Source organism: Ammodytes marinus (assembly GCF_949987685.1).
Source record: "Ammodytes marinus genome assembly, chromosome: 10".
NCBI lineage: Eukaryota > Metazoa > Chordata > Actinopteri > Uranoscopiformes > Ammodytidae > Ammodytes > Ammodytes marinus.
In genome coordinates, this window is record NC_137214.1 from 5,151,787 (window position 1) to 5,165,040 (window position 13,254).

Here is a 13,254-nt window from a genome sequence, read left to right on the forward strand (position 1 = left end):
TGAGTAATCTCTTTAGTATCAAATACTCAGGCCCTTTAATAAAGCTTTTAATGCTGGCTGGTAAAACATCCTTCCAAAATAGAAACAGCGAGTTATATCCACGTTGTAGCCACCTTTCAAGGCCAGACAAGTGGTGATTTTGGGTAAAAGTATCACTTTAAGATGTCCATGACAAAACCACACACCAGCTTTTAATTGGCAGTTCTGTCACTGACAATCAGTGATGAAGTGGTCTTTATTCGTCCAACATTTCAAATCTCTTTTTAAATTTAGGAATGAAAATGAGCCATATTCTTATTTTACATGCATCAGTTTCAACATCACAAAATTGCACATCATAGTTTTGCATGTTTTATCCAAAGATGTTACTAAAAGTTTCCCTTATGACCAAAAATCATAGAAAGCCACTGACTGCTGGCTATGTAACAGTGAGAATGTTGGCATTACTCTTAAGGTACTGTAAAAATTAAAAAATCCTCCTCCGTTTGACTGTTGGAACCTGGTTGTAATATGGAAATACATTGTGTCAGCCTGCCTTCTTATGAGACCTATGCAAACAGTGGCAACTGCGCAACACTGTGTCTTTAGACTGAAATTGAAATAAACACATGGAAAAAAAATACACGTTATACATTTCGACTCATTGTGTTCGGTCCATACGAGTAACTCTGTTCATATACCATGAACCAGTGGTGAATTTAGCCATTTGGGGGCTCCAGGCAAACAGTCATTTGGGGGCCCTTGCATCTACCGGTCTAATGTACGCATAATGAGATGATACTCCATACAAACTATACACAATGCGGACTGACGTTTCGCTTGGATGTTATTTAAAGAAACGTTACTTCAAGAGAGTAATTAATGCTCATGAAGAAGTTAATGGCAATAGTTCTTGCTCCACTCAACCTGATTATTAGACAACTCTTACAAACCGTTAGCTAGTGAAGCTAACACAATGTAGCATACTCCTCCTAATTACACAAGGTTTTTCGTGTGCTCTGTCGAAATAAAGGTGGTGTTTTGTCCGCTTTCATTCTCAGATATTAACTGATTTAGTGCATTGATGCTATGAAACGGTGAATACATTTTTACAACGCGAGTTTAGTAACAACCACGACACTTTTTTTCAACCAAACATGTTGCTTGTATGTAATTATGCCTAGCGACCAGTGTGGTTGTAGTAATGATTGATGGCCACTGGAGGGCGTCTGCACTCACGCTCTGAATAGGATTAACTGATTGAGAACTATTGGACTGACTCCATAAATGTCCGTGGGTGTAGTACCTCATTGTGGCCACATGAGGGCAGTAAAGAGGCGTCATAAAGAGATTTATGTCTTATAAAATAGACTATTAACAATTGTTAAACATCCGGCAAATATACATATAATATAATTTATAAATATAATCTTTAATTTTTCCTTCATAATTTTTTCATAGAGATTAATTTAAGAGAAATTAAAAGGTGAGTTTATTTTTTTATTACATTTGTCTTTATTTAAGTGTATTGTGTGTGTGTGTGTGTGTGTGTGTGTGTGTGTGTGTGTGTGTGTGTGTGTGTGTGTGTGTGTGTGTGTGTGTGTGTGTGTGTGTGTGTTACGTGCATGCGCGCGTGAACTATTAATACTTCAGATATAGGATTTGTGATCAAATTTAAAATAAAAACATAATAATAATCTTAATTTTAGACATCTTTTGTTTTTATTATATTTTGTATTCATATTTTTAAATGATCGTCCCTACAGTCAGAATATTCAAGGCATTTTGTGCACAATGTACAAATAGCACAAATTGCAGTAAATGCACGTTTACAAGCTCTCTCACACACACACACACACACACACACACACACACACACTCACACACACACACACACACACACACACACACACACACACACACACACACACAAACACACACATACATACACGCGCACACACACACACTCACACAGGAGTGTCAGCAGTTGATTTAGACACAAAAGAGAGACTACAGGTGTATCTTGCCGATTACAGGTGAACTAATTTGTTAGCCTATCTATTGGAAATATTGCTTGCATGTAAATGTGTCTAGTTTTTTAGTGTTTTATTTTGAAAGGTTTGACCGGGAGTATGACTTGTATGTGATTGCGTCTGGCTTTATATGAGGTTGTAGTTACGGTATGAGGCCACAGGGGGGCGACAACGTCCGTGCTTTGAATAGGATACCGAATTAACTTCTGTTCTGCTTTTTGGACTCGAGTTTCGCTTGGATGTTATTTAAAGTAACGTCGTTCCAAGAGAGTAATATATACTGCTTGCTTATGAAGAAGTTAGTGACAATAGTTCTTGCCACACTTAACCTGATTAGTATTCAACTGCTTACTACAAACCTTCTTTAAATGTTCATGCTATAAACCGTTAGCTTAAGCTAGTGAAGCTAATTAAATGTAGCACACCTTCCTCCTTCTAAAATAGTCTCTAACGCGTGCTCTGCCGAAACAAAGGTATCGTTTTGTCCGCTTTCATTCACAGATATTAACCGGTTAGTACATTGATGCTTTGAAACGGTAAATGCATTTTTACAATGCAAGTTCAGTAACACAACCATCACTGTTCCAAAATATTGTTTGTATGTAATTACGCCTAGCTAGAGACCAGTGTCATTGTAGGAATTATTTATGGCCACAGGGGGGCGCCAGGAGTCATGCTCTCAATGGGATTTAATGATTAAGAACAATTTGACTGACTCATTTAAAAATAAAAATAAATCAAATGTAGGTGTAGTACCTCATTGTGGCCACGGAGGGGCAGTGTAGAGGCATAGTCAAAAAGGGATTTATGTTTTATAGACATAAATTACTGTGCCGTCTGCCTACCCTTCCAGATCCATACAAATAATAATAATAATAATAATAATAATAACAATTGTATTTAATAAACTTGTATTTGTATTTTAACAGTTTATTCTTGAGATTTTGATATGTAAACTTTTTAATTACTTAAAGAGTAAATGCACTTACACTTGTTTTTTAATGTTTAGATTTTTTTCAATGTGTAAAATTTCGGCATTTTAAACATTTAGTGTTTTTCAAAATGACTTTAGTGTGCAACCTTTTCAGATCCATACAAATACCTACCCTAAGAACACCATACCCACTGTCAAACACGGTGGTGGGAACCTAATGCATGAGATTATTAACAACAAAATCAGGCAGTTGGCAGAGAAACTCGGCCTTGGGCACCACCAGTGGACATTGTAGCAGGACAACGACCCAAAACACATATCAAAAGTTTGTCTGTTTGTTGAGACAGTTGTCTGGATGAGTAGCTCATGATATACAGTAAGCTTGCTTGGGAGACCAGGAGTTGTGAGTTCAAGTCCTTGAACAAACAACAGAAACAAAGTGTTATCATGCAGTCTTTTACTCATGTGCAGTCACTATGAAACTTAACACATTCCTCGACACATTGGAATTTTTCCTAAAACCCAAAGAAATTAGCCTGGCTCCGCCCGCCTACCTACTTCCGGCCAAATTTCATTTTCCCTTCAGTAGTCTTCTGTACAAATGAAAATGAAGTACGATGGTCTGGTAGCACCAGGCTACAAAGAAATACAATTGTCCTGAGAAATGTTCCCAGCTCAGTCAGTAAGAAGACTACCCGAAAGGTTGATTGTTTGAAACCTCATCAGGACAGTATTTTTCAAGTCAAATACCCAAATTAAAGAAGTAAAACCGCCGGAGAAAGCTTACTAGTTTTAACAGAGAAGTAGCTCAGTCTGATAGCGGAAGCCCTGGAGACCTAGAGGTTGTGTGTTCAAACCCTTATCTGGGGATTTTTAAAAAGTCCCACCGTCAAAGCACAGAAAAAAGAGGGTGCAGAGAAAGGGTTCCATTACGAAGGGTATTCGGTGGCCAGTACTCAGTTCACACTAGTAAGCTTTCTCCGGGCGATTTTATTTCTTTGATTTGAGTATTTGACTTTAAAAACACTCACTGTCAGGATGAGGTTTGGAACAATCAACCTTGCGGTCACTAGGGTAGTCTTCTTACTGACTGAGCTGTTAACTCTTCTCTGGACAATTGTATTTGTTCTTGCATTTCAGATTGGAGAAATTCCAATGTGTAAAGTGTTACCATACATACATATGTACATACATACAATACTTTATTTCAGTTGTTTGTTCAAGGATTTGAGCTTTCAACCTCCTGGTCTCAAAGCAAGCTTCTATCCTCTTGAGCTACTCATGCAGGAAACTAGCTCAACAGACAGACAAACTGAGCATTTCACAATTACCTCAAAAATATTTATATGTATAAAAAAACTAAAAACAATAACACAATTCAAACAAATGGCCTGGTTTGCCTCACATTACGGCCCGCCTCTGAGTCTAACCCAGACTCAAGAGCGTGCTCAGTATAGCTTACAGAATGAGCTAAATTGCAATTGATATTCCTGCGGCACAAGGACTTCTACTTTCAGGACTATTTATGATCATAATCAATATGTCCTCACATTACAGCAGGGATGTCGATATAGTGCACAGTAACAGTGCAGCCTCACTATTATCATTCCAATTCAGAGTTCTTTTCTATGATTAATATTCCTCTCTGCTCTTAAATAGTTTCTGCTTACGTCAGCATTAAACTATCTCAGAGCAGAGGTGCTTTATAACTGACTGTCCTAGCACTGCACAGCATGGGGATTTGTGAATTTTCAGAACTGACAGGGTGGTGGGAACCTAATGCACGAGATTTTTAACAACAACATCAGGCAGTTGGCAGAGAAACTCAGCCTTGGGCACCAGTGGACATTGTAGCAGGACAACGACCCAAAACACCATATCAAAAGTTTGTCTGTTTGTAGAGACAGTTGTTTGGATGAGTAGCTCATGAGGATAGAAGCTTGCTTGGGAGACCAGGAGTCGCACAATCCAGTATGAACGGTAATGATCCTTCTTCAGCCATTATTAAAGGATCCTGAAGATGTCTTTTTCTCATACTTGGTGAACATTGGATAGAAGACTTTGTGAAAAAGGTTAAATGTATTGAGATGATATGATGACAACCTGGATATATTGAGTCCTGTCTTTGGCCTGCAGAACATCCCTGCGTTCCAAATGACATACTTTTTCTTTTCTACTATACTACATACTAATTTGGCTTACTGAATTTGACATGCATGTATTGGGACATCCTAAATGTTTTCCTGACATACTAAATAGTATGGTAGTATGGGTATTGGAACGCTGGGCATAAGTCCAATATTCACTCTCCTTTTCGTTCTGTATTGGTTTACACCCACATCTCTGTAGTGGCTAAATGACCCATTGTTTAACAGCTACTTGTTAACTTTGTCCTGTGTACTGTTCAGTACCATGTTTATCACAACTTGTTCCACTATCTGATGAAAGCAATGAGACTTAATGGTGAAGTAAGCGGTTTATTTATGTTAATATAAGTGTTAAATCACTCTTTATTCATACAGTGATTACTTTCATAATGTGCGTGCGTGTTTCATAAAGCCGATCTCTCAGTCAGCAGCTCTCCATGTAATCGTCAAATAAACTTATTGGGGGATCCCGAAATTTTTATCCAATCACAAGAGAGAATGCTACAAAACGAAACACGTCTCACTCATGGTCTCACTGCCGCCTACGATGGCGGAGCAGGTAAAAATCCCAATGTCTGTTTTGATGGTTTTTATCATGTTTTATCACACTTATGGATCTGAGATGATGCTAGATAACTCGCTGCTTGAAGACCGCAGTGCATTAATGTGGTGACGTAGGGACGAGCGAGGGGACTGCAAACTGCAGTAACTGACAGGAAGTTAGCTAAAAGAACCATTCCGCTTACTGAACCTTTAAGCAAAGATAAAAAAACAATAAAGTAAAAAGATAGCTTATGCTTTTTTAAATAACATTAATTCCATATTCAAATCCCCTATATTTGGACATGTGTTGTTTTGGCTGTGTTGTTACCATAGGATGCCTCTGAGGTTAACACACAGCATGCTACTGGATTATTTTACAAATCAATAGTGAATGTATATAGTCGGTTGAAATCATACACGCCCCTCTTAGCACTGCTGGCAATGCTGAAAGGTGGCTGCCCTTTAGAGCTCCACATCCTTCACTGAGATGAAAGCTATGCGATTTATTCTAATCAAAAGACCAAGCTAAATACCAAGGCCAGACCCCCTGAACCATCCTTCTCCCAACACACACACACACACACACACGCACACACACACACACACACACACACACACACACACACACACACACACACACACACACACACACACACACACACACATAGGTTTGTATGCCTATACTTGTGAGGACATTCATTGACATAATGTATTCCCTAGCCCCTCATCATTACACTAACCTTAACATAAACCTTATTCATGCCTGGCCTGTCCCAAAGTGAGAATCGGGTGAAATGTCCTCACTTTCCAAAAATGTCCTTGCACTTGAGGTCTGAAACTCAAATCGGTTCTCACAAAAATTGTTGTATGAGTATTGAGTGCACACACACACACACACACACACACACACACACACACACACACACACGCACACACACACACACACACACACACACACACACACACACACACACACACACACACACACACACACACACACATTGCCAGGTTGACCCAATGGGACCAAAGAGAGGATAAGGTAGCTGTGACTCAAGAGGGAGCCATGGCATTGGCAAAGGCAAAAGGTCTTTTGCATGTGGCTTAATTGCAGCCAGCGTCTCCTGCTGAGTATAATTAGCGTTAGCTTACGTGTCACTTCCTGTGGAGTTTCATTTATTAGAGATGATGATTGGCTGAGGGATAAAAGGCGAGGGGTGACCCCCCCAGCCTGCCCTCTCAGTGGGAGGGAGGGGGCCAGTGAGGACAGGATCTCACCTGCTGAAAGCTCCCCTGCCTTCTATAATGACCCAATTAAGCCTGAGTTGTTTTTCCACTTGTAATGATGATTATCACGCTCCTTTTTTGTCACCAATTTTGTAGTAACATTTTAGGCAGAAAAACCCTCTATAGTAGGGTATAGGCTATGTAGCAGGGTCAGAAATAAGCAGGGTCAGAAATAAGCCGTATTATAAAAAGGGTCTTAAAAGGTCTTAAATAATTCAGAGAACCCTGGCGGTACCGTGATAGAGGGAACAAGGTATGTACCAGCATTTGTTATATAATGCCCCCGAAACATGTTTCACAGTGGCAAAGAATTAAGCCCCTGGTAAAACTAAATGTAATGTATTTTCTACCTTGGTGCATAGTATTATTAAGTCATTCATTTTAAACAATGCCTCGTCACCCTGTATGTTTACACTGTATGCTGCTTATACACTCAGGTTGTATCTGGCCAGAGCTATTCAGAGATATACCTGTGCTCGCAAAACCACACAGCTTACTGGCTGTCTGAAATCACTCCCTGGATGTGAGGAGAGTGTGAGGGAGATGTCAGTCAAGGTCTATTCGGGCACATTAAGGTCAAAAGGTTGCAATTTTTTTTTTAATAAGTACAAATTGATTTTCTCTCAGTGGAAAAGTGACAAAATGAAGTATTAGCCAAACACTGTGTATACAAAGGCATAGCCATGTGCTGACGGTGCATACTCTGGTCCCTTGTGGCTGTATACAGAGGAAATGGATGAGATCCTCACAGCTGCAAGAAGATATACAATAACATTTGGTGGTAAGATAGCTACAGAAAGGATACATTTTGCTTAGTTCATGTGAAGTTTATTTAACAGCGTGATTCCAAATCACGCTGTTGGCACACATATTGGCAATATGTGTGTCCATTGGCACACATATTGCCACCTGTCTTGTTATAATGGTCAACTTTTGATTTTTCTTGTATACGTTTTGCAGGATACTTTAATAATCATGTGGAATATCATTGGGACATGCATTATTCTTTGCTGGAAATCCCACAGAGGGAGCAAGGGAGATGTCAGTCAATCAGGTCAAACAAGTGAAAAAATAAAAGTCCCATTAAATATGGGATGGCTTTAATTATACCAGTTTCCTGCCCAGCGATAAGCAGCTTCGGGGCTGTCCTACGGAAATGGGTTCAAATCCCATAACTGCAGATTTACTGCTGGATTTACCAGAGTAAATACCAGGGACGGAGGTGTAAAATAGTGTTCACATAATGTATTTAAAGCTATTAACAACTACCATTAACGTTCACAGTGAGTGTGTTGGTGTTATGTCTGTACAATAACCTTTAATCATGTCTGTATTCATACAGTGAAGGTTAGACCATTTCAGTCCAACAATGGCAGTGTATCTTTTTGACTTGAGTGTTTATGGCCAGGTCACCCCCCCCCCCCCCCCCCCCCCAGGGGACTGATGGTGGTGCTATATAGTTAAGTGTTGCTCTGATTGAGCTTCTTCCCTCTGGCAGTGAAAGGTCAACTTAAATGATTAATGAGAGGAAAATGTCATAAGGGAGGGAACGGAACGACAACAAAAAAATGTCCCTCCTCCAAAGAAAATATACTGCTCTCTCTTTCTCTCTCTCTCTCTCTCTCTCTCTCTCTCTCTCTCTCTCTCTCTCTCTCTCTCTCTCTCTCTCTCTCTCTCTCTCTCTCTCTCTCTCTCTTTAGTGTTTCTTTAACAGATATTTTATTATGCCGACCGTATACTTTACCGCAATGTAACATTTGTAATGTATTTGATCTAGGGATGTGACCAATCCCATCCAATATCGGTATCAGGTTCAACATGTCTTCAATCTATTTATCAGATATCGGACTGACAGCTCCCATCCACATACCGATCCAAATTCCATCGTCTTTTTTTCTTCGTCTTTTTAATCTAAATTATTTTAACTATAAAAGAAATTTTTCGTAAGAAATTTTTTAGGCCATGTGATATAGCACACATAATCAGATAATCCTTTATGATTTTTCATATGTTTTTTTAAAGTAGAATTGCTGTGTTGCTTAAGCCTTCCAAACCTTACACATAACATCAGCACCAACACTGAAGTGTGTAATAATTATGATATCGTCCAGTATCTGAATCGGATCATACTGAAAAATAGTTGATCGGTGCGTCTCTAATTTCATCCGAGTGATAAGTAATATTAATTCCATGTGGATTCAGTGATCAACCGGGTTGCCCTGACATCAGTCAGAGAAATCGATCGCAGGCACAGTTCCCTTGATGTTTTGACCTATCATGTATACTGGTTATATCCAGATCAATGGAGAGAGAAGTCCCCATGACACTCCCACAAATTCAGTCAACTGAAACCACTTCAATATGAGTTCAGACCAAAGATGTCTGCCTCTAATTAGAACCCATGGCAATTCTAATGGATGATGCCCTTATGGAAATCTATTTAATGATGCTTCGTCAGCAGGAGACCATCCGCTCATGTCTGATCCATCTCATTAAGACTCTACTCTACATGTGTTGTTTGTCTGTGGTGTGTGTGTGTGTGTGTGTGTGTGTGTGTGTGTGTGTGTGTGTGTGTGTGTGTGTGTGTGTGTGTGTGTGTGTGTGTGTGTGTGTGTGTGTGTGTGTGTGGGTGGGTGTGTGTTTGTGCATGTCCTGGATTGATCTTAATACAAGAAAGTTCCTGACTGAAGTAAACACGGACACAGACAAACAGCTGTACTGCTGTAGTGCTTCCATATTGTATTTCTAATCGATATCATATTTGCTACTGCCAGACAGTTTCATCAAAAAACAACATGTGTTTGAATGGCTTTTATTGTAAACATGGGTCCTTCTGATGCAACAATAATCTCTCACAGAAAAATGACATGGAACACAGACTCTTCCACTGCCACATAAAAAACTGTCCACTTAAACTTCACCAATATGAAATGGGTATATATACAAACACTGATTGGACGAATGCAAAACACATGTACGGTGTTAAGATCATTCTCAAATAGAAATAAATGTTTCTCTTAGAGGACTTCTTGCAGCCCACCAGTCACCACTTATCGTCTCAAAACACAGGGCAGTATTATGTCTAAATACTTTATAAGAAAACTGTGACTTACAATGTTCATTCACCACATGATACTGAAAATACATTTTGATCTACTGAGTTTTGATGTACGTGGTCATCCTTGCCAAAAGCTTTCATTTACAGCCACCGAAAGTCATATATTATAAGGTGTGACCCTAACTAAGAATTCACATAGTCTCATCTGATTGGTTAAATCTTGCCTAAAGTCGACCAATCTTCATATAATATTGTTGTTTCCTGATCATTGATCCATATTCTCAATCGTGACATTGGCTTCCATTTTTTTCCACACCAGACATGGGTTCTGAAACAACCATTTACATTTTGGCATGAGAATTTATTTTATTACGACTTGGTCTACCATTATCGGACACTGAGGAGCTTGATTAAAAGGTCATGAGTTATTTTCAAATCTTAACAGTATTATGAATAGGCTGATATTTATACCACAATAGGCAATCTATCATGATCTAATTAGGAGAAACTGAGCATTTCTATGTAAAATCAGGCATTCTATATATATATATGGAATGATCCTCGTTTAAAAAAACAAATTTTGCGACTATACGACTGTGAGATTGGCAGTCGACTGTCTACTATTTGGGGTCAAGCCTATTAATTTCAATCTAGTTTTTGCTCTTTAAGCATTAAAAAGACAACATTATGCAAAAAGTTAATTGTATATGCAGACGATACTGCTCTACTCATAGTCCAAACTAGTAGTCCACACTTGCACTTCTTACCTTTGAATAACATCATAGTCATAATATCACGTTTGACAGAATACAAATGATTTAGGGTTCAGCGCTTGCCAGTCCATTCAGCTATGATCTGTTGATGAAGCTGCTGCTGTGTGTGGACTGTCTTGGAGATCAGCTGGAAGGTGTTTGGTCTCATTTCCCCTCTTCTCTCTGGTGTTCCCACGGCACGGGATCATTCTCATCCGGGTGCAAGCCAGTCTCCCTCTCGTGCCAGAACTGCTCCACATCAGACAGGACGATCCCATCTTTGAGGCTCACCCTGTCTGCTTCCATCTCCCCTCCTCCTCCTCCATCTCCTTGCTCTTGCTGATCCTCTCTGGAGCTGGATGGAAGCCTCCTCTCCCTCTGCTGCAGCTGGCCCGAGGTCTCTGGTCTGGGGCAAGGCGGCTGCTGATCGGTGGGGTTGTGAGGTCCGGGCTTTGGCTTGGGAGATGGTTGTTGTTTGTGCAGGGTGAGGCGCCTCCACAGCCCCTTGTAGCCCTCTCTGAACTCCTCGGAGAGGGAGAGAACTATGAGCGGGTTGACCAGGGACAGGGAGAAGGTCAGCAGCTGAGCAGAGAGTATAAGGAAAACAGGGAGAGACGACACAAGAGGCTGAGCTCCTTCAGCTTCCATCTGCGCTCTGTGCCGCTCCAGGACCCACACCACCCACTGTGGCAGCCAGAGCAGAGCCATGGCCACGGTCAGGCTGAACAGCATCAAGGTCAGCTTCCTGGATCTGATCTGTGTGCGCAGGTTCTGGGACTTACTGGAGCGATGCTGGCACTGGGCGTAAGCCTTCCAGAAATACACCAAGGCATAGCTGATGGGTGCACAGTACACCCCCAGTGGGTACGCTTTGAGGTACACAGACATGAACTCCCGGGCTTGAGGAGGGACTACTAAAACACACACCAGCCCGCGGACGTGTCGCCTCAGCGTAGCAAACAGCCATTGAGGGATAGTGACAGTGCACGCAGACAGCCAGATGAAGAAGAATACCACCAATGTGGAGCCCAGGTGGATGCTGACCTGCTTGTTGGGGTTGGAAACGTAGCGGTAGCATGCCTTGGCCATGACGGCCACCGTCAAGCTCTTGGCCACCATGCAGGACTGGAGGAACCAGTCGGACGTCTTGCACACCAGCCAGCCCAGACTCCAGCTGGCTTTGGAGTAGGACGCGGCGCGGAAAGGCACGGAGAACATGAGCACCAGGCCGTCAGCAAACATCAGGTTGAAGATGAGGGAGTTGATGAGGGACAGTTTTCCCCGGTGAGCGTTGGTGAACAAGATGGCGATGGCCGTGAGATTACAAGCAGTGCCCAAGACACAGATGAATCCCAGAATGGTGGGCACCAGGACCCTCAGCTCCCCAAAGTCCAGGTGATGGTAGGAACCACGTTCACCAAATGACCAATGAATGTCCACCGAGCTGTTCCCCACCGTCGCATTGTTCCCACTTAACTTATCCATCTTTTACCAAAAAAAGATTATGAGAAGAGAAAGATACGAAAAGTCAAAATGAAGCAGAAAAAAAGAAGGAAAAATGTTCAGGAAAGCAGATTTGCAAAACCGGAAGAGCTCAACAAAAGATACATGTGCTATGTCTAGCAATGTAACCTCTCAACCTGTTGGAATGATAGCATGAGTGAAGCTATGGATTGGTGATCTGACTGGAGCTCCTGTCTGTCCCCTGGTCTATCCTGAGGCACAATGATGCAGCTTGTATGATGCGGCTGGTTATAAAGATGCCCTTTGATTGACAGCTGCTATCCCCAGCTGACAAAACATGCGTAGACTTCAGCCTCGCGGGGCCAATTAGAAAAACTCTGCGCTATGTGCACAGTCGGACAGATATGAATGTATTAGTTCTATAATTTGTGTAATATTCTTGCAAACTAGTGGTCGTTAATACAGTACAGTGCAGTGCTCAACTCTTCTTTTTATTTTTTTGAAGGTACAAAGAAAATCAGTGTCATTACAGCAAAGGCATTTTAGAATTGGTAACAAACAGAACATGAAAAATATCATCCGAAGCGTTCACCGGTGAGCCAGATGGATTTCGTCATTTGTGTTTGTCAAATGAGCTTGTCAGCAACCTTCTTTTTGCAGCTGTATTTCTACTCTTTCAGTGTAAATGAAGTATAATATGAATACATATGAATAATCAAAATAAATGAAGAACATTTTTGACTAGGTATTTAAAATCAATCCCCCCAAAAAAATGACTAGTTGGTGGTGAGGGTAAGCAACTGATGAAAAATCATGTTGGGTGCACCCATACACCCATATGTATCTCACTGGAAATGCACAAGAGGGCGCTCTTGCACCACAAGCAACATTGAACACGGTCAGGAGATGAACCATTCGATTTTCACTCAAATTGAGTCAGCAGCGTTAACAGAGGAGGTCTGGCCAAAACACAGGCTTTGAACTTCCACATCTTTATTCTTTTTATTTTTTATTTATTCAAAGAAAGTCCAGTAAGCATAAAGACTGCGTGGAAATTAAT

General features: G+C 40.9%; 1 protein-coding gene across 1 annotated transcript; it reads right to left on the reverse strand.

The window, feature by feature from the left end:
• Window positions 1-10,895: 10,895 nt before the first annotated feature.
• On the reverse strand, window positions 10,896-12,215 carry gpr151 (G protein-coupled receptor 151; the record flags this gene model as incomplete). Its single annotated transcript, XM_080034998.1, has 1 exon — window positions 10,896-12,215. The coding sequence occupies one exon, from the start codon at window positions 12,213-12,215 to the stop codon at window positions 10,896-10,898; it is 1,320 nt and encodes a 439-aa protein (XP_079891124.1).
• Between the last annotated feature and the right edge of the window lie 1,039 nt (window positions 12,216-13,254).